The 24,958-nt window shown below is 53.1% G+C and overlaps 1 protein-coding gene across 4 annotated transcripts; it reads left to right on the top strand.

Annotated features, from left to right (window-relative positions):
* The first annotated feature begins 111 nt into the window (after nt 1-111).
* On the top strand, nt 112-24,932 carry LOC105497867 (RAR related orphan receptor C). Of its 4 annotated transcripts, none has more exons than XM_011769380.2 (11): nt 112-207; nt 2,518-2,547; nt 14,564-14,649; nt 15,031-15,172; nt 16,408-16,920; nt 17,136-17,257; nt 18,132-18,345; nt 18,504-18,611; nt 18,782-18,892; nt 20,401-20,510; nt 24,258-24,932. In XM_011769380.2, the coding sequence occupies exons 1-11, from the start codon at nt 168-170 to the stop codon at nt 24,417-24,419; spliced, it is 1,638 nt and encodes a 545-aa protein (XP_011767682.2). In that variant the 5' UTR covers nt 112-167; the 3' UTR covers nt 24,420-24,932. The 4 variants fall into 4 exon arrangements, with proteins under 4 accessions (XP_011767682.2, XP_011767684.2, XP_011767686.2 ...); XM_011769382.2 differs by having other exon boundaries at nt 18,213-18,345; XM_011769384.2 differs by lacking the exon at nt 24,258-24,932 and having other exon boundaries at nt 19,261-20,504.
* Nucleotides 24,933-24,958: the final 26 nt, after the last annotated feature.

Genomic DNA, 24,958 nt, shown 5'->3' on the forward strand with positions numbered 1-24,958 from the left:
TGTCCCCTCCTGGTGCCAGGACACTCTGCCAGCCACTCCTTTTCCCTGCCTGCTGGAGGGCCAGGTGCTCCCGCCCTCCACCCCCCGCCCTCCTCCTTCCCCTGGGCCCTGCTCCCTGCCCTCCTGGGCAGCCAGGGCAGCCAGGACGGCACCAAGGGAGCTGCCCCATGGACAGGGCCCCACAGAGACAGCACCGAGCCTCACAGGGTAAGAGGCCCATGGCCCTGCCTGCAGGTGGAAGAGACTGCCGGAGGTTCAGAGGAGGGGAGAAATGGGAAGAGAATGGGCAAGAAGTGAGGAGGGGAGGGAGGGACAAGAGTGCAGAGGAGGAAGGCCTGGGTTGGGGGGCAGTGCAGGAGGCTGAAACCGAAGGAGAAACTGGAGGAGGGGCTGGGAAGATAACAGAGGAGAAGAAATCGGAAAAGGAGAGAAACAGGAAAGAAAGGGAGAAGCAGGAGAAGGAAGGAACAGGTTGGAGGGTAGATGGGAAGGGAAGAGCCAAGTCAGGGGAGCCAGATCTAGACCTAGCAAGGGGTCAGAATGTGGACAGGCCCTCCCAGGTGTTGGCCTGCCCCAGGAGGCACGGGGACACTGCCTCCTTGATCTGGCCAGGACCCCAGGCAGCAGTGGCTGGAAGGCTGGCTGCTCCACTTTCTGTTCATTCACCAGTGGAGAAACCTGTCCTTTAAGGAGTGACAGACTTGGGGAGTGTGGCAGGGGGAACCACACCCTGTCAGCTGCCCACGACCACATAGCCTGCTGGCCCTTTCCTCCCACTCACCCAGGGGTGTGGGATTTCATCTCTGCAGAGAATGTGGGGCACTGGGCCATCAGCAGGCAGGGACAGAATGTCAGGCCGTCCTTGGCCCCACCCATGGTCCAAGTCAGGAACCCCCTCAGAGCAGGATCCCAGGGCCACGGGCTTGGTCAGCTGTGAGCATGGAGGAGGAAAGTTTGAGGGCCAGAGCCACCAAGCTCCAGGGCCACCTGGTGGAGGAAGAACTGGCTGCCTGAGTGAGCAAGGGGAGCACCCCCACCACGCGACTGCTGTGAGGTGTAAGGCTAGAGGCCAGGAGCCGGTGCCACGTCAGGGAGGAAGCTGGGTGGGGCCAGGCAGGAGCAAGGGGAGGTGGATGGGGCTGGGTGGGGCCTCGCCACCTTGGGGCAGTCTTTTCTCCTCCCTCACCCCAGCAGAGCCCAGAGCCCAGGCCATCAGGCCACTGGCCTCCACACAGCCCAGTGAGCACGGCCTGCCAGTGGGGAGCATCTCCTGGGCAGAAGGGCATTGTGTGTGTGTGTGTGTGTGTGTGTGTGTGTGTGTGTATGTGTGTGTATGTGTGTGTGAGCCAGGTGTCGAGACTGAACAGCAGAAGGAAAAAAATAACAGAACAGAGTCAGAGGTTAGGGAAGCTATAGGGGGTGTAGGGCATGGTTGAAGGGCTTTCTGAGACAAAAGACTGGCCCTGTGCTCTGTGATGAGCTGCTATGTGGATGTAGGAAATGGACCAAGGTCTGGCAGGGGAATCCTCTTTCCAGGGGCTCCCTGGCTAGGTGTTTCATAGATGCTAACTGCATGAATGGGTGACCCCCGCAATCATGCTCCAGCGAAGGCCCTCCCCTCAATGGCTGCTCCTCCTGGAGGTCCACGCATCTCTGTGACCCCCATCAACCCACTCATGCTCCCGACTGCCTAATCTCCACCCAGACCCGGCCACGCAGCAGCAGCAGAAACGGGATGCCTTCCTTTTCAGGCTGGTAGGCCAGGGAAGCCTGGCCCGTGGAAGCCAGAGAGGGGTCTGTGTTTGCAGCTCTCCCTTCCTCTTCCTCCAAACATCCTCTCCACCTTCTCCCAACCCTCGCATCTCTAAGCCCTGGTGTTTTCAGGCATAGATAAGCAACCAAGAGACTTCAGTCCCACAGAAATTTAGCTGTGGCTGTAGGATATTTCTTGTGCACCTCCAGTGAACCAGGTACTATGGAGGGCTCTGGAAATTACAAGGTGAATAAGACTGACACGGTCCCTGCATTCACAGGGCTTTACAATTTGGCAGGGAAGACCCATTTCGTAGACAACGACACAATTACAGCAGTTAGGTGACAGGTGACATGGTGAGTGCCAGGAAATAAAATGCAAGGAGCTAAGTGTGTCAGCACGAGGGCAGGGAAGGGGGTGTGTGTGACTTCTCCAAGGAAGAGACATAATCAGAGACCTGAAGGAGAAAGAGAAGTTGGCTAGATTAAGGGGTACAGGAGGGACAGGCATTCTAGGCAAAGGAGTAGCCTGGGGGAGCCCCAGAGGCAGTGAGGAGCCTGACAGTTCTGGGTACCTGGAAGAGGGCCAGCGTGGCCCAAGAGCGGAGGAGGAGATAGGGGCACTGCAGGGGTTGGCCTGTCTGCCCTTCAGACGCCAGGCTCTGAGGGAAGGAGTGCGGCAGTGGGATCGTAGGAGTGGGGGAAGTGTCTCAACTCCTCATGGTCTTCAACCTTTGACGTCAACCCCCTCTCTTGTCTTTACAGAGCTGCTGGCTGCAAAGAAGACCCACACCTGTGAGTAGGTGGTCCAGGGCAAGAAAATGGCTGGGGCACAATGAGATGGAGAAGAATTCAGGAAGTAATCTGGTGGGGGACTGAGGTTGGACAGAGGTGGAGGAGTCAGGAAGAAATGGCAGGCAACAGGAAAGCAAGGGGAGGTGCGAGGAAACCACAGATCAGGGCAATGGGAGGAGATGAGGAAGAAGCCTAAGCATGAAAGGAAACACTGTGAAGAAACCAGGAAAGAACAAAGGAAAAGGGAACCGCCTTGTGAAAAACGGCGAGGAGAGATGCTGGACAGAGACAGGGAGATGGGAGGGGGTGGGGGCGGACTGCCAGGCCGGGGAAGGAAGGAGATGGAGGTGGGGGAGTGTGCAGAGGCGAGGTGGCCTCAGGAACTCAGCGCTGCTGCCATGGGAGGAAGGGAGCCCGCACCAGGCTTTTTGTTGTTGTTGTTTGTTGGTTGGTTTGTTTGTTTGTTTGAGACGGAGTCTCACGCTGTCACCTGGGCTGGAGTGCAATGGCACGATCTCGGCTCACTGCAACCTCCACCTCCCAGGTTCAAGAGATTCTCCTGCCTCAGCCTCTCGAGTAGCTGGGACCACAGGCACCCGCCACCACGCCTGGCTAATTTTTGTATTTTTAGTGGAGACGGGGTTTCACCATGTTGGTCAGGCTGGTCTCAAACTCCTGACCTTGTGATCCACCCCCCTTGGCCTCCCAAAGTGCTGAGATTACAGGCCTGAGCCACCTTGCCAAGCCTGCACCAGGCTTTGTGGTGCTGAGCCAGGTTTGGTGTTCATCTCTGTGGTTAACACATTCTGAGGTGTGAACAAGCCTGAAGCCAGCCTGTGCAGGACTAGAGAGCAGGAGAGTTTTATCTCTGTAGGAAACAGAATGGACAGGGGCACTCTGTGTCCTGGGGCCCTGAAAGCCAGACTACAGCAGGTAGGAAGGGCACTAGAGCTCAGAGAGGACTTCCCAGTGGGTGCTAGTGAATGAGCATCCTCTCTAGGAACCACTCAGCACATCAGCTCTCCTCTCCTAGTTTGTGGTAAAGGCTAGTCCCCCAGAGAATGCACATAGTCCCAAAGCTATGCCCATTAGGGCCACGCATGCCCTTCTGTAAGCATAGGTCCCTGAATCGACGAGAATCCCTCCAGGGTAGGAGTAGCCACACCATTTCTCCATGGCTGTCCATGAGACGAGTAGAGACATGTCAGAGAGCAAAGCATTGCCCTCCTCCCTGAGCTGGGCAGCCCAGGGCTGAGGGCCATCCAGGATGCTACCTCCTCCTGGGTGGGGGTTGCTTTGCTCAGCATAATCCTGATCAGTGTTTCGCCTGCCCCTAGCCACAGGGCCCCACGGAAATGCTGAGCAGGGCCCCAGGAGGAAAGCGGGTCAGGGAGTGACGCGGGTGAGCTGGGGGAGGTGGGTCACGGACCATATGTGGGTGGGGGGAGTAGGGGGACTTTCGGAGCAGTAGGAACTGGGAGAGGTCAACCCCTATTCCTTCCTTTAACCCCTGACCTCAGAAACCTCAGCCAGGACCATACCTCCTTATCCCTTTCCCAACCCACCGGGCCTCATGTCCCCACCCCAAGAGTCCTAAGGATCCAGGCTGACAGCCTCTCCCCCCACTCCACAGCCCAGCTCCTAAAGCCCCAGGAAGGCCCGGGAAGGCAAGGAAAGGCCTGTGCCTGGATGAGAGGGTCTAGAGTCCCAGCAAGATTAGATACCCCTCAGGAGTTTGCCCCACAGAATCCAGGAGACATTAAGGCCTCCCCCAGGCCGAGACTCTGAAAATTGGCTCCTGAATTGAGACAACCCCAAGATGGGGGTCCAAGATGGGGAACCTGGGGGAACTCCCCAGACCAAGAGGGAGCCTGAATACTGAGGGGCCCTGAAGAGGGACTCTCAAAGCCAGCGTACAACATAGAGCACATAAGAGGCTGAGAAGGCCTCTGGAATTGTTTGGCCTCTGAGAAGGATCTCCCTTCCCCAGGCCAAAAAACACTCCAGAGAGACTCACATGCCAAGGGACCTCCCAGACTGAGACACCCTCAAAAGCAGACTTGAACCAGAGAAACCCTCCCATCCTTCAAGTGGGATCCGAGGCCAACCCGCCTGGGCTTGAATCCTGACTCTGCCACTAACTAGCTGTGTAACCTTGGACAGGTTACTTAACCTCTGTGTATCTCACTTTCCTCCTCGAAGTGAGGATAATGGTAGCTACTTCATAAAGTTTTTTTTATTTTTTCTTTTTGAGACAGAGTCTCACTCAGTTGCCCAGGCTGTAGTGCAGTGGCATTATCTCAGCTCACTGCAACCTCCGCCTCCCGGGTTCAAGCGATTCTCCTGCCTCAGCCTCCTGAGGACCTGGGACCAAAGGCGCTCACCACCACGCCTGGCTAATTTTTGTATTTTTAGTAGAGATGGGGTTTCACCATGTTGGCCAGGCTGGTCTCAAACTCCTGACCTCAGGTTATCCACCTGCCTCAGCCTCCCAAAGTGCTGGGATTACAGGCGTAAACCACCACCCCCAGCCCACATAAAGTATTTTGTGAGGATTAGATAATCCACATAAAACATTGAGAACCAGTTCTGATACATAATAGTAAGCACTATTATGATTATGAGCATGATGATGGTGATGACGATCATTATCGACACTCCAATTTCAGCAGTTTGGCTCCTAAGGAAATTTCTGATTTCCTTCTGCGGATTGTGGGTATTTGCCTGGTGATTATCACTGCTTCTATCGTTTCCACGTATTCCCTAGCACAAGATAGACGTGGTATCTGCAGGGAGGAGCGTGGGCATGGGGGTGGTAGGACAGCCCCCCAGGCTGCACCACACTGGGCATGGCAGTTGGCAGTCCACAGGGTGTCAGGTGGCACATGCCACCACCCCAGGCAGACATCCTGTGACTTACCTCTGAAAACATCCCTGTCCCTGAAGTCACCTGGCAAAGAGGGTCAGGCTCGGAAGGTCCTCAGGGGGAGGAGGAGTAGAAACCTGGCCTCAGGCTCGTGTGAGCTCCATTCCGGCTCCCCAACCAGAACTACCCTGGCGGGTGGAAACAGCTTTTACCGCGTGTGGCTGTCGCATGTGGTTTTGGAATTTTCCAACGCCCCCTACGATTGGCTGCCCCTCCCCTCACACCCTGCCCCAGGCCCAGATTGGCCACGTGGGGCGCCTGTCATCCTACTCACTGCACCCCTTGGGGGTGGGGTGGGGGGTTGTCACTTGGCCACCTGTGTGGTGCGGAGCTTAAACCCCCCAGCCCAGAAGCACTGGGGGAGAGTTAGGTGCAGAGCTTCAGGCTGAGGCACTGCTGAGAGGGCCTCGCCCCGCCTCTGCTGCCAGCTGCACCCCACTCTTGGACCACCCCCTGCTGAGAAGGACAGGGAGCCAAGGCCGGCAGAGCCAAGGCTCAGTCATGAGAAGTAAGTGAATGGGGCCACCTGGGGGCGGGGGAGCCTGGACCCCGTCGTCACCCCTCTGGAAAGGAGGATGTCTTGGGAGCAGTGCGAGCAAACCTGAGTGCTCCTCCCTGGCAGGGTACGTCCTGGTCAAGGTCAAGATCTGTTGGGAGATGGGTGGAGCAGCTGGGGAGTCCTGCTGGCCAGGCGGCTCCCTGACAGCAGCGATGGTAAGAGGACTGTTGAGGATTTCCTGAGTTCCAAAAAGAACCTCCAAGAGTATCTAAGGTATCCAGGCCCCCCATTTTACAAAAAGACTGAGAGCCAAGGAGGCTGCATAGTTCGCCCAAGGTTACACAGCTGGTATCTGATGGAGGCTGGTAATTACTAGGGGCCCTGAACGCACTCTCCTGGCTCCTGTTACAGTGTTTCCCTCTGTGCCTCCAGCCTGCTTGTGAGGAAAAGGAGGCCAGAGCCGTTGCTGTGCTCTGAAGCAACAGGACGGCAAGAGTCAACTGAGGTCGGCAGGCAGCAGGGCTCAGAAACCCTGCATCCAGGCCTTAAAGCCATCAGGCTTTCTGCCCAATCCAGGGACATGAGGACTAGGTAGAATCCAGTCAGGGTGCACCCTGGCACATGCCTTTGTGTGTGTGTGTGTGTGTGTGTGCACGCGGTTCTCCAGGGTCAGTCCTGGAGTTCCACCCATTTGACGGGGGAAGCAAGGCAGTGGAGATGGGATTGGAAAGACCTCAGCCTCACCCTTTTCCTGGCTTGGAGCCCTGGGCCAACAGTTGGTGGGCAGATGTCTGGGGTTCTGTGCCTTCCAGCAGAGCAAGGGTGGGCAACCTCAGGAAGTCCCCTGTACTCGTTGTGAAGGGAAGCCAAGGTGAAGGAGGAAAAGGGAAGCCCCATGCCCCTATGACTGAGGCCTGAGGCAGCCCCAGCTTCAACCTGGGGTCTTCCCACAAGCCACAGAAGGGAGGCCGAATTGAGTCCTGGAAAGACCCCTGGACTGACAGTGTAAGACCAGGCGCTTGTGCCACCTGTCACTGGCTGGCCAGATAGACTTCGACAAGCCAAGTCCCTGGGCCCTGGTCTACCATCCGCAAAACAAGGGAGCTAAATTTTAAGATAAAACAACAAAACCAACTATGGAGAGTCTCGCAGTTCCAAAGGCCCAGGGCCAAGAGAGAGCCCAGTGCCCTGAGACAGGCATCCCCAAGGGTGATGAAGGAGACTCAGCTCTCCCAGAAGTTAGAAGGAAGGGAAACCAAGGAAAGAAAAGAGTTCCACTTCTGTGGTGGGGACTGAGGCCACAGTGCAGGCATAGGAGCTGGAGTGGATAAGGAAGGCTGGGGAGAAGAGCCAACAGCTTCCACACAGAGGAAAGAGCCCCTTGGAACTTCAGTTTCCCTTCTAGCTTCTATTAGCAGCAAACGCTGGCAAACTGGTCTTCCCAGAGAGGGCCCCTAATGAGCAAATCAACCCTGGGATGAAATGACCAGGTGTGCTTCCAGCCCAGCAGCAGAGCAGGAGTCCCCAGCAGGGGCTGAGGGAGACACTTGGCCAGCTCTTCATTATACCTACCCCCACCACACACACACAGCCCTACCCAGGCTGGGAGGTAGGAGAGAGGGCCTCCTCCGACGAGGGGGTCAGTGCCACTGGTCCTTCTCACTTTGACATTTACGGGTATCTCATGGCCCCAAGTTAACTGACCCCAATGAATGCCAGCCACCACCAGCCCCTCCAACCACCGATGGCGAGAGTCAAAGCAAGTGAGGTTTGGGACTGTGACACACCCAGAGACCAAGGGCCTGGCAAAAGGAACAGAAACAGATCAAGAAATAAGGAGAGATGCAGAGGCCCAACTCAAAGGGCAGGTTTCTGGAACACCTGAGGAGAGAGTAGTGTCCAGCTGGAGGTGTGGATGGAGAAACACCAGTAGAGCCAAACATATGGAAGTGCGGCTGGGCGCAGTGGCTCATGCCTGTAATCCCACTTCGGGAGGCTGAGGCTTGAGGCCAGGAGTTTGAGACCAGCCTGGACAACAAAGTCAGCCCCTGTCCCTACGAAAAAAATTTTTTTAATTAGGTGGGCATGGTGGTGTGTACCTGTAGTCCCAGCTATTCAGGAGACTGAGGCAGGAGGATGGTTTGAGCCCAGGAGTTCAAGGCTGCAGTGAGCTATGATCAATGTCACTGCACCCTAGCTTGGGTGACAGAGTGAGACCCTGTCTCTTAAACAAACAAAAAAACATGAAGGTGTGAAGCCCAGAAACAGAGCTGAAGTGCAGAAGATCACAAGGCACATAGACACAGGGAGAGGCGGAGAGAAAAGATAACTGGCAGTAAAGGGAAGACAGGGAGACACAGGGTCTAGGAAAGTGGTAAGGGGGAAGTAGGGTGGCTCTGACAAGGATGGCACCAGTGCCCTGCCATCCGACCTGCTGCTGTCAAGTGGAGAGAATGTGTCTGTACACCAAAGAGACTCCCAGCCAGCCAGAGGGAGGGTAGCCCAGACATCTTCCCCTAAGGGCATGGCCAGTGTGGCACCAATAGGCACTTAGGCCCTGGCATTTGGCCTGGATGGGGAGGTGGGAGGCCGAGGGGTGCGAGATCACTGTGAACTGGTCTTTCTTAGGTTTGGTCATGATCATGAGGAACAGTGGGCCAGGAAGAACTCCAAGTCTCCAGGGTACACAGATATCACCCTGAGAGCCCAGGGTCATCTGAGGACTCTGTGAAGGGCTTCTTCCTTCCTTGCATCACTCCAGCACCCTTCTCTTTCCCCATCTTCCCATTCCTAACAGAAATACCAAACCCCCGAGCCCAAGGCACTAGACTCTGAAAAGACTCAGCTTGTCCCAGCAAAATGAAAATATGTGGTCCCTACCAGGGACTCCTCCCCATCCCCTGCCTCTGTGCTGCTGACTCAAACTAACAAGTAACAGGACTTTCTAAGGGCTAAGGGCAGGCAGCCCAAGGCCCTTGCTCCAGTTCTCATATGGCTAGTCCTTTCTGAGGTCTCACCTTCACGCCTGCTGCTGCAGTGCAGCCCCTTCCCTGGGGCTCTGAGGCTCAGAAAGGATGGAGATGCCTATTTTGGAGGAGGGACAGTGACAAGGCAGGGCCTCAGGGCCAGAGCCAAGGTCTTTCTGGGTCCACTACACTCCTGGGCAGCAAAGGTGCTCTGGGAAAGGGGACAGACGGCCCTGGAGGCAGGGAAGGCGCCGATGGTAACGTCTGGGCTCCCACTCGCCAGAGCTTCCTCCTGGTGATTCATCCCCTCCCCCATTCACTGGTTGTTTTCACTCGCCTTTCTCCAGTCCCAGACTGCGGGGGTGGCGGAGGCACCAGGAGGGGGGGTTTCGGGTGGCTGGCTGGCTGTCATTCATGGCTTTTCAAAACCCCAGACTCTCCCTCGCCCACCTGAGTTTTAGCTTCACTATTTTCTCAGCCCTAGGATCTGGGTGTTTCAGCAGAAAATTCTCACCAGGAGCTGCGGGGAGGGCCCTGGCCTGGGCTGGGGTAGTGTTCACCAGGTAGAACCACTTCTTCCCCGGCCCCCATCCAGCCCTCCCACTCCTGCTCCCCTGTGGTGGCACCCACCACCTTGGTTTCCAGCTTTGCAGAAGCTGGGGGAACTGAGAGCTGAGAAAGGAGGGAGGCTGGTGACAGGTTGGGGTGTGCAAGGGACCCCTGCCCAGAGCTGTGGTCTCAGTGGGGATTGAGACAGAGAGTTCTGGCTGTGGGGAGAGGAGGAGCCTAAGCTAAGGAAAGAGATGTATTCCTCTTTCTCACTCATTCATTCATTCTGCAAAGAGAGGCATACCAAGATGTATGGAAACCTAGTCTATACGCTAAAGGGGCTGTGGTGTTCCCGAGGAGTCCCCCAGAAGCCTGTTGAGATATATAAGTCATCCCACTTGGCCTTAGAGAAAGGGGTAAGGGCAGGAGGAGGCTGGGACCTCAGAGGATGAGTTGGGACAGAGGGAATAATATCTCTTGGGATCTTTATACAAACAGGAGTCCTGGCTTTAGTTCTGTGGGTTTCCTCTGTGAATTCTGTTCCTAGACCACCACACTCACCTCACACTTTTTCCCCTACAGCCAATAACCATGTCCTCTACCCAGGTCTCCGGTGTGCATTTGGGCGTCTTATCCTCGTAGGGTATGTAGCTTAAGGCTTGAGGGCACTGGCTCCAGGATTACAGAGATCTAGGTTCAAATGCCAGATCTGCCACTTCTGGCTGTGTGACCTTAGTCAAGCTGCTTACTCTTTCTAGGCCTCAGTTTTCTCGTCTGTAAGATGAGGATGATACTAGCAGGGCCTACTTCACAGGGTTGTTGTGATCATTAAATGAAAATGCATGTAAAGCCTGGCACAGAGTAAGAACTCAGCCAATGCTTATGTCTATCATTATCCTTTCTCCTTAATCAGTATCCACTGGAGAAAAGGGAGAGAGAAAGAGGAGAGGAAAAGGCCCAGCTCTAGACTGATGAGGCACCAGGAGGAGATGCGGGGTTCCTCTGTGTGAACCCATTCTGTACCATGATGGTTGGGGGGTGGTGGTTCTGGGGTTTGAGGGGAGAGATCCCCCTGGGTTGCAGCCCCTCCCCTGCTCCTACCACTTCCTCTCTGTGGCATAGGGCACCTGGACGGGGCCTAGGGTTGGCTTCCTAAGCTGGCACAGAGCCAGGCTCTGGAAGTACTCAAAGAGCACTATCACTGAATCTCGCAGCTGTGAGAGGCTCGATTAGAGGAGGATGGAGGACTTTGCCTCTACCGTATTTCCCCTCATAGGAGGAGCTACTAGGATGCTCCTGGGGATACTTCAGTCTCTAAAGCAATCCAGAGGAGATTCAGGTTCTTTTTCTAGTATTGTCTCACAATGAAGTTGTAGAGGTCACACTGGATGGCAGAAAAAATACAAGAATGAGCTCAGGAAAAGATCGCCAACCCTGGCCCCACTTCCTGGAAGGAGCAGCCTGGCAAAAAGGCAGGAATAGGGACTAAGTTCTTGCTACTCAAAGTATAGGCTGAAGACCAGCAAGCTTAGGCACCAACTAAGAGCTGACCAAAGTGCAGAATCTTGAGCCCCACCTCAGATACCCAGGTAATCTTGTTTGAGATGCAAAAAGCCATAGTCATTAGATGTCAGTCATTAGATGACTTAAGGAGCTGGCGTGTGCATTTGGGCATTTGTCTCTCCTTTTGGAAGCATGTGGAATTGGAGTCTTCTTTTGGAGAAAGTTCTCTCTCAGGAGAGAGCTACAGTGAGAGAGCTGCAGGTGAGATGTAAAGATCTTTCCAAGACAGCAGACGAGGGTAGAGTTAGGGCTGCCATGGGAGCAATGGTGCAGGGGCTGGCTCGAGGTTCCTGACCTTTGCTTGGCTCTAGTTCCTGGCACTGGCAGGCCCTTAGATGGTAAGTTCCTGGCAGACCTGGCTCCTGGGCAACAGTTTGAGTAATCCTGTGATTACTCAGCTCCTTCTCCCCAATCTGAGTTCCCACCACCTGCTGCTTCAGGGACGTGTCTCCCAGGGGTAGCTTTTGAAGGTGAGTTATCATCAGAGGTGTTTTCAGCTCCTCTCCCCAACCCCCAAGTCTACCAGCCCCCTTCCCGTTCTCCCCCACCCCTTCTCTACAAGTAACACACACATTTATGTACACAGCACTGGTACTTTCTTTCTGAGGTTTGGGTAGATGGCATTGAAGGGAGTGCAGGTGGCAGGGGAAGGAGGGGGTAGCAGGACTAGAGGGCTTGAAGTGCTGAGGGGGCTATGGGTTGGGCAAAGGCCAGGATACAAGCGTGAATTTTCTGTGTTTCAGTGTTTCCGCGGCCATCTCTCCATCCCTAAGTCTATGTCTCTGTTTTTCCTGGTCCCAAACCTCTTGGTCTCTCTAGCTCAGTGAGGGTGGGGGGTCTGACATTCCAGCTCAGAGTCTTTGGCCCTGTGTGCCTGTCTCACTGGGTACTTCTGTCTTGGACTGGGAGGATGGAGGATGGGCTGACCGGGTGACTGGAGTCCAAGGCTTTGGTGTCCCCCAAACATGGGTATTTGTGAACGGGGTCCTTGACTGGCCGCATCTTCCTGAGAAGGTCAGGGTCTTGGTGACACTGTTGTGAGGTTCCTAGGGCCAGGAGCAGCAGTGGGTCAAGCATGGGGCAGGGAGATGTGTGTGGGGTCACCCATGTGGTCAGCACACACACGCACACGGATGTGGGTCTTGGAGAAGGGAAGAGGCAGGGAGGCCTGTGGTTGACTGCTGGGCCAGAGCCCGAGTTCCCACTGTGGCTTGGCCTAATCTCCGTCCCGCTTACTTTTTTGGGTGGCCTACGTTGGTTTCTCCCATCTCTGGTCTTAGGCCACTGAAAAGAGAGATGCCGCAGTGTTGAAGGGGGAGGTGTTGGGCAAGAACAGAGTCCACAGGGCCCGAGTGCTCCTCCCAGCCTTACCAGGCCCACTGGGCTTCTCGGCCTCACCTCTGCTCAGGAGTAACTTGAATACACAGTGCTTTCCATGGGTGATGTCATTTCATTACTCTCTGTTACCTACAATCACCCCATGGACAGGCAATAATATTTTTATCCTGATCTTGCTGACAAGAAAACACAGGTCGAGAAGGAGAATCTAAGTGACTGGAAGTACGAGTGCCCCCACATTTTCTGCCCCCGTTCCAGACACCAGTGCCCTTTTATTCTCTCTTCCCCTCCATGCATTAAAATCTGCTCTTAATTTACCGGAAAGAATCTGGAAAGCTCACTTACCGCCTGGTTCTGGGGGGACCACAGCTCACAGCGTGAGCACTGGAAGCTTGCTACTGGGCAGGCACGTGTGGCTGGGGGTTGGGGGAGGAATCAAGTGCTAACGAAGGGATTTCGGATACCCATATGCCCTGTCCCCGTCAGGGGCAGCTACTGCCTCTAACTCACTTCAAGGCTGGCCTGAGGGATGATGGTTTAAGAATGATGGAAATAATATTTTGGGGAATGGCGGGCAAGCCGTGGTCTCCCTGCCCACTTCACATCAACAGGCCCTACCTGTGACCAGCGTCCAGGCCAGGGACTGGAGGTGAGCTCACAGCAATGTGCATTCGCCCTCCAGAGAGGCTGCCACTTCTTTTGCCCCTTTGGTGGGAGACATGTCATAGATTAAAAGGGGCTTTGGCCCTTCTCTTCACTTTTCTGGCCTGCCCTGCCCCAGGGCTCTCCACTCAGGGGGGAGGCAGCAGGTCAGTGATGGTGGAAAAGAGACACGTATGCTCCGGGAAATGTTAAAAAAAAAAAAACAAAAAAAAACCCCTACAGTAACCAGGGATCCCAAGCTTTGCCCAACTACCTTTCAAGGAAGAGCTGGGAGAAGGCCTCCTTGAAGCTCAGCAGAGAGCCGTGGACATTGACAGGGACAGGGCAAAGCAGAGATGAGCCTAGGGCCAGCAGCGACTGGGGAAGGGAAGCAGGTACAGGTTACAGTGAGTTCAGTGGGAGAGAGAACCTGGGGTCCTAGTGCCCCATGAGCAGATGCTAACATACAAACATGCACATGTGGACGCAGGAGTAACCAGATATTTCGTAGGCTCACAAATGACACGTACTTTTCATGCATATGCACACACATAAGCACGCCTTCAAACATACCCACTGATATGTGTACTCCAAAAGACAGGTACACAGAGCAGCATAATGGAAAGTTGGGGGGAACTGGGATATAGACCCAGCTCTCAGGCAAACTAGCCTATGACCCTGGTCCAACTGCCTTGCCTTATCTGGCCTAGTCCTTCATTGGTAAATGAAGAGGTTGAATGAGATGGTGTCTAGTCTCAGCCAGTTTTAACACTGATGATTCATGTTCACACAAATGGGTACGGATGCCCTTGTACAAACACAAGTGTTCACACTCAGACACACGGATGTACACAAAGCCACCCTCTCGCTGCTCTGGGGCCAAGAGCCTAAGAGCCCTGGCTAATTCTTTCCTTGGGCTCTCAGGCATCCAGCAGAGCTGGGATGTTGAGACCCAGTTTCCTGGGCTCCTCCCTGCCACCCCCTCATCCCTTCTCTGTATAGCCCCTCCCTGAGCCTTCACTGACTGGCTGGGAAGAGCTGGCATCTCTGCCTATCCCCCACCCCGGGTGTACCACATCTTCCTGCCATACCCTACACTCTGCCCATGGGAGCTGAGCCCCAGTGGGGGAGGGAGGCACAGAGGAAGCCCCTTGGGCGGGAAGCAGGTGTTGTGAGGCAGTGAGCAGTCCTATGTCCCAAGGAGGGAGGGAGGCAACTGGAGCTTTTCAACTCGAAGGGCTGAGCAGGTGGCCCCTCTGCAGCTGCTTTCTCTGCCTCCGTAGCACTGATACAACTCCCGGCCGCCCCTCAACACTCCCCTCCTCTGTGAAACAAACACAGTTTCCTCACATCCTTTGCTGAGAAGCATTTGGCATTTCACTTCCCCTTCCATTTTGCAAGAGGGAAACAGCAAGCTGTAGCTGGTTGGAGAAGTGGGGGAAGCACCAGGTACCTGTATCTGCAGCCCAGGTACATAGTGGTTGAATGCAGAAAAGGCTCCTGGGCTGACCTACTTCTCTTTCTCTCTTCTAGCACAAATTGAAGTGATCCCTTGCAAAATCTGTGGGGACAAGTCGTCTGGGATCCACTACGGGGTTATCACCTGTGAGGGGTGCAAGGTGAGTCGTAGGCGTGTGTATGCATGCATGTGTGCGTGTGCACACTCACACACACACACACACACACACACACAGCGTCTCCTTAGAGATAAACAAGGGGCTTAGTGGTCTTTGTTCTGACTCCAGGGATGATCTCCTGGGCAGCCAGGAAAATACCTGAGTAGTGCCTCCCTGGAGAACCCTCAACACTGGCAGGGCCCTGTCTTAAACTAGGGAAATGACTGCAGGATAAATTGCAATTACACAAATAGATGGAGGCGACAGAAAACTGACAGGTCGCGGAATATAGAAAAGCTGCCAGAGCTTGTGGGCTGGAGGCGTTTGTGAGTGAGCTGGGGCTGGCCAGGATAAGCAGTCTTGCCCTCCACCTGCTTTCCCCAGGGCTTCTTCCGCCGAAGCCAGCGCTGTAACGCAGCCTACTCCTGCACCCGTCAGCAGAACTGCCCCATCGACCGCACCAGCCGAAACCGATGCCAGCACTGCCGCCTACAGAAATGCCTGGCGCTGGGCATGTCCCGAGATGGTGAGGCCAAGTCGACAGTCCCCTGGGGTTTTCCTGGTGTCTCCGGAGGGGCAGCCTGGCCTGCTGAGCTAGACAAGGCTTAACCTGCAAGACTGCCCATCCTCTGGTCTGCTCTCCGTTCCTCCCCCTTACAACCCTTTGTCTCCTCCCCTGACGGGATGGATGGTCACCCCATCAAAGTTCTTTGGAGTCCCCAACTTTAGGCTTTGCTAGAACAAACCACCTCTTTCCAAGGTCCGATACCTCTTCATCTCTTCTTACTTGGAACGAATTCTCCTCACTCTGCTTCCCTCTGGCCCAGCTCCCATGCAGCTCTGGCACCTTCCCCCGCTACCCCATTGCTGTAGTTCTAGCTCTATCTCCCTTCCTAGTCCCCCATTCCCATACTTGGACACGGGACTGTGGCCAGGAATGGAAACAGAATTGGCCTGAGAACAACCAGAGAGTGGTCATGGGGGAGGGCTGGTGTGTTCCTGGTGCCTTATCCACCCTTCTCACCCACCACCTCCTCACCGGTCCCCCTCCGCACCCCCACCACAGAAGGAGCCCAGGGTGGAGCTGGGGGGGCATGAGGTGATGAGGAGCCAGAAGGAGCCCGTCAGCACTTTTCAGTGCCCAAAATAACAAAGCAAAAGGAAGCACGCAGGGGTGCAAAGGGGCAGGCGGGGCGAGGGGCTGTGCCCCCACACCTGGGAGGGGTGGCGGGGGGAGTAAAAAGGCAGGAAAGAGAGAGCAGAAGAGGATGTTCAGAAACAAGCCGCGGAGCCCGGGTTGGGCTGTGGTGAGTATCTAGGTCACCAGGGAGCCTGCAGGCCTGACCACAGGGAGACCTGTGTTCTCAGCTCTCCTCTTCCTCCGACCCTCCCAGAAAGGTGAGGTGACCCCAATACAGCCTGAGGCCCTCTGCGCGACCACCCCCAGCCCCAATATCTGGAGGCCAGAATCCCCAGCCTAGACTCATTGCTGGAATTTTGCCATGATTCAAAGCTGATTTAGAACTTAGAAGATTTTGCTTAGCAGATCGAAATGGCAGGCTGGACAGACCCCAGAAGCAAACAAGAGTGAGAGGTGGACGGGGTCTTGAGCATAAGTTCCCTAAAGGCTAGAAAAACTGTGCCTAGAGTCAGTCATTCAGAGAGCAGCAAGTTAATCCTTTAATGACCAAATGCCTGCTGCCCCTGCCCTGTGCCATGTTCTCCTGCCTCATAAACCCCTGGTCCCTGGACCTCTTTCAGCTGTCAAGTTCGGCCGCATGTCCAAGAAGCAGAGGGACAGCCTGCATGCAGAAGTGCAGAAACAGCTGCAGCAGCGGCAACAGCAGCAACAGGAACCAGTGGTCAAGACCCCCCCAGCAGGGGCTCAAGGAGCAGATACCCTCACCTACACATTGGGGCTCCCAGATGGGCAGCTGCCCCTGGGCTCCTCGCCTGACCTGCCTGAGGCTTCTGCCTGTCCCCCTGGCCTCCTGAGAGCCTCGGGCTCTGGGCCCTCCTATTCCAACAACTTGGCCAAGGCAGGGCTCAATGGGGCCTCATGCCACCTTGAATACAGCCCTGAGCGGGGCAAGGCTGAGGGCAGAGAGAGCTTCTATAGCACAGGCAGCCAGCTGACCCCTGACCGATGTGGACTTCGTTTTGAGGAACACAGGCATCCTGGGCTTGGGGAACTGGGACAGGGCCCAGACAGCTACGGCAGCCCCAGTTTTCGCAGCACACCGGAGGCACCCTATGCCTCCCTGACGGAGATAGGTGAGCGGCTAGGGGGAAGGGAGAGGGTGGTAGAAATGAGGGAGGGGTTTCCACCAGCACCCTATATCAATCAAACATGAGCCTGAGGGAATTGAGAGGTCCGGAGGGGCAGAGGGAGGAGGTGGAGCAGGATAGGCCAGGCTGAGAAGTGCCCTTGCATGAGTAGGGGTAGGAGCTGGCTGAGATCACGCCATGCCTTCCTTCTTCGACTCCAGAGCACCTCGTGCAGAGCGTCTGCAAGTCCTACCGGGAGACGTGCCAGCTGCGGCTGGAGGACCTGCTGCGGCAGCGCTCCAACATCTTCTCCCGGGAGGAAGTGACTGGCTACCAGAGGAAGGTGAGGCCAGGAGAACTGCAGGAACGCAGCCCACCCCCACCGGGAGAGCTCAGAGATGGCTACCTGCACACACTTGGGTACTGGGGCAGGGTGGCACATCACAGACACAGGCTGGCCAACAAGCATGTGCACACCCTCTAGTACATTTGTGAATGTGTATATCTGTTTACACCCCAGCAGATGGATGAGCGCTTTTCCTTAGTCCTTGCCTATTAAAATTGTACCTGGCCTTCATCCTACCTCCTCTACCATGCAGACCTTGGTGCACTCTCCTTCCTCCTCTTCCATCAACAATAACAATAATCAGAACCCTGATTACCATTTGTTAAACACCCCTTCTCTGCCAGGCATCGTGCTAAACACTTAACGTAAATTATCCTCAGCCCCTACCACAACCAACCTATGAGGGTGGCATTTATTCCTATTTTTAACAGACTGAAACTGAGCCTAGAGGGGTTAATAGATTTCCTCAAGGTCACAAAGTGGTGGAACCAAAGTCAAATTCAGATTCATCAGGCTCCAAAGTTTATGCTGCCTTTTCGATCACACTCTCATGATACCACCTGCTCTAAACACACTCGCTTGGCACTTCACATTTGCTTCTCTAGGTTACTGAGATCTTGGGCATAAGCTTTGTGGGGGAAGGGGCAGCAGTATGTCCTTTTCACCTCAACGAGATGTACATTGTTGGAGGGCAAAGCTGTATCTCATACTTTTTTGATTTTCTTACAACAGCTAACTCGGTGTCAGCAGCCGGTGGGTGCTCAGTGTGTGGGACTCACTGGCAGGAATCACCCTGAGTGCATTTGTGCTAAGACCAGGTTTTTGAAAATGCTAGTTGAGAACATAGGAGTTCAGAGCCTACCCCTTGCAGTTTATTAGGTGGGGCTCCAGGGCTCAGGACGATCACGGGGCCACACAGAGCGTACAGCAGGACCCTCCTCCCTCCCTGCAGTCCATGTGGGAGATGTGGGAACGCTGTGCCCACCACCTCACCGAGGCCATTCAGTACGTGGTGGAGTTCGCCAAGAGGCTCTCAGGCTTTATGGAGCTCTGCCAGAATGACCAGATTGTGCTCCTCAAAGCAGGTGCTCAGGGATGGGTGGGCAGGCCTGGGGACAGGGGGACAGAGCACAGCACGGGGCAGAGCCAAGTGGAGGGAGGTGGCTTAAGGAAATCAGGGGGACAGAGTCAGATCCTGGCTTTGCCTGACACTGTCCCTGCATCTTCTCTCCCCACTGCCCAGGAGCAATGGAAGTGGTGCTGGTTAGGATGTGCCGGGCCTACAATGCTGACAACCACACGGTCTTTTTCGAAGGCAAATACGGTGGCATGGAGCTGTTCCGAGCCTTGGGTGAGGGGCAGGGAGAAATGAGAGAGAAGATTCTGATGCCAACCCCGGGCAAAGCTTCGTGACCCAGGGCACCCTCTTTCCAGGGCTCTGCTCTAAACACCATAAGGGCAGTGTCCTCGGGCACCATCGCTCCAGCCACTCTCTCACTTTTCTCATTTCCACTCCAACAGGCTGCAGCGAGCTCATCAGCTCCATCTTTGACTTCTCCCACTCCCTAAGTGCCTTGCACTTTTCCGAGGATGAGATTGCCCTCTACACAGCCCTTGTTCTCATCAATGCCAGTGAGTGTTGCTGGGCTTGGGTGAAGGACATTCAGGTGGCAGGGGAATGGCAGATATTCAAGAAGAGTCTAGAGCTTCAGATGTGGTTAAATCTGGGAAATACTTTTAAATAGCAGAATGAGCCCTACTCAGTATTGCTATAATATAAAATGACTTAAAATAAAGATTCAGAGGACTCTCAGAGAGGGACAAGAGCAGCATAATGTGGGGTTGTGGGAAGTGGGGAGAAATGAGGTTGAGAGGAAATGAGCCACTTTCCTGATAGAAAAGTATCTGATTGTTAGTCTACGGCAGTGACATCATTGTAGCACACATCAGAATCACCTGAGGAGCTTTAAAAACTATTGCTGCCTGGGTCCCACTTCCAGAGATTCCAGTGTACATGTGCTTCGCTACTTATGATGGGGTTATGTCCTGATAAACCTATAAGTTGAAAAATGGTAAGTTGAAATTACATTTAACACGCCTAACCTACTGAACATCATAGCTTAGCCTGGCATACCTTAAACGTGCTCAGAATGCTTACATTAGCCTACAGTCAGGCAAAAGCATATAATACAAAGCCTATTTTTAAATAAAGTGTTGAATAGCTCATATAATTTATTGAATATGGTTCTAAAAGTGAACAGCAGAATGATTGCATGGGTGTTCAAAGTATGGTTTCTACTGAATGCAAATGGCTTTCTCACCAACACAAAATTAAAAAATAGTAAGTCAAATCGTCATAAGACTGGGACCATCTGTAATTGATCAGGGGTGCACTGAATTTTAACAGCCACCCCCAGGCCACCAAGACTAAGAATCACTGCTCTGTGTGAACTAATTTTAAGGCTGTATGCCTATAATGGGAAGACTCTGGATAGCCTATCCACTCCCCTGGCATGGAGTAGCTGGGCTGAGCCAGCTGAATGCTAAGTATTCCGAGAACCTAGGGAAGTGGGTCAAGATGCTAACCTGAGTTTGCAGATCGAGACTATCAGTCTTCTGGCTCTGCCAGTGAGTGGACACCTAAATATGCCCCTCAAACTAGAGATAAAAACTTTAAAGATGACTTCTGGGTATTTTATAGAATCAGGGCAAAAGTTAGCCACAGATTGCTGCAAGCCCCCTGGTGCAGGCCTGGGCACCTTCAGGAAGGCCACCTCCTATCAGGAGACTTTTTCATACATCGGGGAGCTCTTTTCCAACTCTTGTTCCCCCTATGGCAGAATCTTAGTGCCTACCATTGAATGAGCTATGTGGAATATCAGGTGACCAGGGAGAAGGTAGCGTGGAGTCAGGAGATCAGAAGTTCTCATACCTTTCATCTCTTCCCAGTTCTCCTTGTAGACAGTTAGCCAAGCCCAGCGTCCCAGAGCTTACCATCATCAAACCAAGGCACATACATGCACACACTCAGCAGAGAAGACCTCTATCCAGCACAGATGTCCAAAAAGATACACCCTTTTGTTGGGAGTTAACGTCCACCTTCTTTCTTGTTCTCATTATGGTCCCACCCCCTCCTCCAGACCGGCCAGGGCTCCAAGAGAAAAGGAAAGTAGAACAGCTGCAGTACAATCTGGAGCTGGCCTTTCATCATCATCTCTGCAAAACTCATCGCCAAAGCATCCTGGCAAAGGTAGGAGCAGTCCCTGGAGTAGAAGAGGCCAGGCCCATCGCCAGCTCTGTGACATCAGAGTTTGCGAGGGCCGGGTTCTGTGGGTACAGAAGAGGAAGTGCGGGAATACCACGCTCTGTTAGAGAACTTGCATCAGCAGTGGGAACTAAGGGAATGAACAGCTACTTCCATGTGCATGAAGACTGGAAAGTTAGAGAGCCTGGAATTGGGAGGGACCTCCAGGGAACAATTCAGTTTAATATAGCCAGCACTTACCCAGCACCTGCTTGTATAAGGCACTGTGGAAAGATACAGAGATTCGGTTGCTGCCCCCACCAAAAGATTTTAATCTGGTATGAAGAAGAGATCTGTGTATCACTAACTCTAACACAGAGTAGAATGTGGTATGTGATATAATAATAATGCAATTAACAGGGCGCTTTTGCTGACATGCTTTCTCATCCTCATGGCAACACAGTCAATAGGACAGGTGTTCAAATCTCCCTGTGTAGCAGCCAGGCACAGTGGCTCACGCCTGTAATCCCAACACTTTGGGAGGCTGAGGCGGGTGGATCACCTGAGTTCAGGAGATCGAGACCAGCCTGACCAACATGGTGAAACTCCGTCTCTACTAAAAATACAAAAACTTAGCCAGGCGTGGTGGCAGGCGCCTGTAGTCTCAGCTACTTGGGAGGCTGAGGCAGGAGAATCGCTTGAAACCGAGAGGCAGAGGTTGCAGTGAGCCAAGATTGTGCCATTTCATTCCAGTCTGGGCAAAAAGAGCGAATTCTGTCTCAAAAAAAAAAATCTTGTAGCTATCAGGAGACTTCAGTGACTTAAATGAAGATTGAATCCCAGTGCCCTTTGTGCTTTTTCTATCCCTGTGTCCCCTATGTATAACTATAATAAGAGACACCAGAAAAATGTTATGAGAGTATAAAACAGGGATTAAAAATAATTTGGGGGTAAAAGGAGTGGGTCATAAATACCTCCCAGGGAAGGTGACATTTATACTAGGCCATGAATGATGTAAGATTTTAACAGGCATTCATGGGGGTGGGGCAGGCGTTCCAGGCTTAGGGAACAATAGGAGCAAAAAATATATATATACACACACACATATATATACACATATATATATACATATATATATATACACCCATTTCCTGGGGTCTAACCAAAAAAATGGATGGGATGAGTATGAGAGGCTGGGGATATTTGCTTTATGGGATTTGGGGGTGGGACTAGGGTACAATGAAGACCAAGAACAACAGGAGCAAAAATAAGGAGGCAAAATAGTGCATACGAGAATAGCTCATGGTACATCCTGACTAAAGCGTAAAATCAGGAGCTGGGATAGACCTATGGGGCAGAAGAGCACCAGATGATGAGCCTGAAAATTAGGTCAGGGGCAAGTCAGAGAGGACTTTCAATGGCATATAAGAGTTAAAGCTTTATTTCTAGGCCACAGGGAGCTCCAAAGGCTAGAAAAATGACACAATCAGAGCTGTTATTTAGGCAATTTACTTTGGAACCAGTATAAAGGAACCATTTATGTAATTATTCAAGCAGGCCTTTGCTATGTGCCAGGCACAGGGCTGGGTATTAAGGATACGGCAATGACTTACAGTCTGTGCTCTGAAGAACTTGAACTTTAATCTGCTACAGGATGGATTTGAAGGAGGAGAGACAGGAATCTGGGAGAGCAATTGGAAAGCAAATCTGGTTGGATCTGCTTTCAAAATACATCACCTTCCCTACTATTACCACCACTCCGGCCCCTACCAGCTCTCAGCTCTCACTTGGACTTTAAGAGAGGCCTCCTAACTGGGCCCCTGTTCCACCCTCATCTGCCCTGTAGCAACCACACCACACCTACTCAGCACCCACAGTAGCCCTTTTAAAAATGCAGTCTCATCATGCCCACTCCTGTGGTTTTTTCTTGCTTTTTTGTTGTTGTTGTTGTTGTTGTTGTTTGTTTTGTTTGTTTGTTTGTTTTGAGGCAGAGTATTGCTCTGTCGCCCAGGCTGGAGTGCAGTGGTGTGATCTCGGCTCACTGCAACCTCCACCTCCCTGGTTCAAGTGATTCTCCTGCCTCAACCTCCTGAGTAGCTGGGATTACAGGGGTGAGCCACCATGCCTGGCTAATTTTTGTATTTTTAGTAGAGACGGGATTTCACCATGTTGGCCAGGCTGGTGTCGAACTTCTGACCTCAGGTGATCCGCCCACCTTGGCCTCCCAAAGTGTAGGGATTACAGGTGTGAACCACCACGCCCGACCTTGACTCCTGTTCTCAGCCCTCCTGTAGCTGCCCGTCATGCTGAGAATCAAATCTAGAGTCTGTGTCATGGTCAAGTGGCTCATAACATGATCCCTGCCTTCTTTTCTCACCTGATCTTCCGCTGTCCCTTCAAACACCCATTGCAGCCACACTTGCTTCCTTGCTATTCCTTGAACACATCAAACCTGGTCACAGGGCTTTTCTACCTGCTATTGTAGTCACCTGGAAGGTTCTTCCCCCAGTTTTCCAAAGGGTTTGCTCCATCTCTTCATTCGAGAGAGGTTTTTCCTAACCAGTAACCCCATATAAAAAGCTTTACTTTTCTTTAAAGAACTTATTATCTGACACATTACATATTTATTTTCTGGGCCCCTCACCAGAATGTAAATTTAATCAAGGTAGAGATTATACTTTATTGACTGATATATCTGATATATCACTAGAGGCCATCACAGTGTCTAGCTCAGATTCAGATGGGTTCTCAACAAATATTTGTTGAATGAACAAAGGAAGCTATTGCCATAGCCCAAAAAAGCTCAGAATGAGGCAGTGGGGAGGAAGAGAAAGAATTCAGGGATCTTTCTATATGAAGGGATCATACCCTGCTGCCTGCTTTTCCCTGACTCCCTCTTTCCAAGGAAACTAAGCTAGGGGGAGGGAGGCAATGGCAGGCAAGAGACATGTTTAAGCCCCTTGGTTATAGAGGAGACTGCAAGAGATAAATTGTTCTTTCAGCCTTGCTCCGGTGAGGTCTCCCTGCCTCCGTCTGCTCACTGATTTCTGCGCCTTTTTCACCTTCCCTTTGGCTGAGTGCTGGCAGCGTTGGTTTGACTTGCAGTGTTAGGCGCCTGCTTAGAAAGTCTGTTTAGTTCAAAGAGTTATTAAGCATTTGCCATGTGCTAAGCATTATGATAGGCACAGAGGAGACAGGGAAAGAGAGACCCCAGCTAAGGAGCTGAAATCTAGGGTGGGAAGGCAGACAAATTGGACCATTTTCCTGCAATGTGGTAAGTGCTACACAGAGGAAAGCCCAAAAGAAGGACCTTAATCCAGATGGGGGGAGTTAGGGAAGTAGTCTTAGGAGAGGTGACACTAGAGGGTAAGAATTAGGAACGGGAAGAGGGAAACAACATGCACAAAGGCAGAGGCATGTGACCGCATACAACAAGAGTCACAGACAGTCACTCTTATAAAAGCATGAAGTGCACATTAGAGTCTTTGATAAGGTTCATTCTAGAAGTATCGGGAACACAAATTGAGGGCTTCACCCAGAAAACATTCACCTGTCCCCCACCCACTCTCGCTTCCCTCCAGTGTCCTGAACACACTCGTACTTCTACCAGTGGGATTTGGCTGGTACCAAAGTGCCAAGTACATAAGGGGAAGGCAAGGAGGGTTGGTCCTAGCCCAGGAAGAATGAGCAGACTTCTTTGCTCTGAGGAGAGCTGAAGTATTGACCCTCCCTTCCCCATTAACCCATATCCAGCTGCCACCCAAGGGGAAGCTTCGGAGCCTGTGTAGCCAGCACGTGGAAAGGCTGCAGATCTTCCAGCACCTCCACCCCATCGTGGTCCAAGCCGCTTTCCCTCCACTCTATAAGGAGCTCTTCAGCACTGAAACCGAGTCACCTGTGGGGCTGTCCAAGTGACCTGGAAGAGGGACTCCTTACCTCTCCCTATGGCCTGCTGGCTCACCTCCCTGGACCCCGTTCCACCCTCGGCCTTTTCGTTTCCCATGAACCCTGGAGGGTGGTCCCCACCAGCTCTTTGGGAGTGAGCAGATGCTGCGACTGGCTTTCTGTCCGCAGGCTGGCCTGGCAGTGGGACAATCGCCAGAGGGTGGGGCTGGCAGAACGCCATCTCCAGCCTCAGCTTTGACCTGTCTCATTTCCCATATTCCTTCACACCCAGCTTCTGGAAGGCATGAGGTAGCTGGGATATAAGGACTTCTGGGGGACCAAGCCATCCTCAAGAAAACAGGGGCATCCAGGGCTCCCTGGATGAATAGAATGCAATTCATTCAGAAGCTCAGAAGCTAAGAATAAGCCTTTGAAATACCTCATTGCATTTCCCTTTGAGCTTCGGCTGAGGGAGATGGATCAAGCTCAGAGACTGGCATTGAGAGCCCAGAAGGACCCGTATAAAATGAATCTGGAGCTTTACATTCTCTGCCTCTACCTTCCTCCCA

This window comes from Macaca nemestrina, chromosome 1, assembly GCF_043159975.1.
Source record: "Macaca nemestrina isolate mMacNem1 chromosome 1, mMacNem.hap1, whole genome shotgun sequence".
Lineage (NCBI taxonomy): Eukaryota > Metazoa > Chordata > Mammalia > Primates > Cercopithecidae > Macaca > Macaca nemestrina.

What these genes read in the sequence shown, in the direction of transcription:
- LOC105497867 (XM_011769380.2), top strand. Translation starts at nt 168, where the DNA reads ATGGACAGGGCCCCACAGAGACAGCACCGAGCCTCACAGG. An exon ending in TGCAAAGAAGACCCACACCT is followed by an intron (nt 2,548 to 14,563) that starts GTGAGTAGGTGG and finishes TCTCTCTTCTAG; the next exon opens with CACAAATTGAAGTGATCCCT. An exon ending in GCCAAAGCATCCTGGCAAAG is followed by an intron (nt 20,511 to 24,257) that starts GTAGGAGCAGTC and finishes ACCCATATCCAG; the next exon opens with CTGCCACCCAAGGGGAAGCT.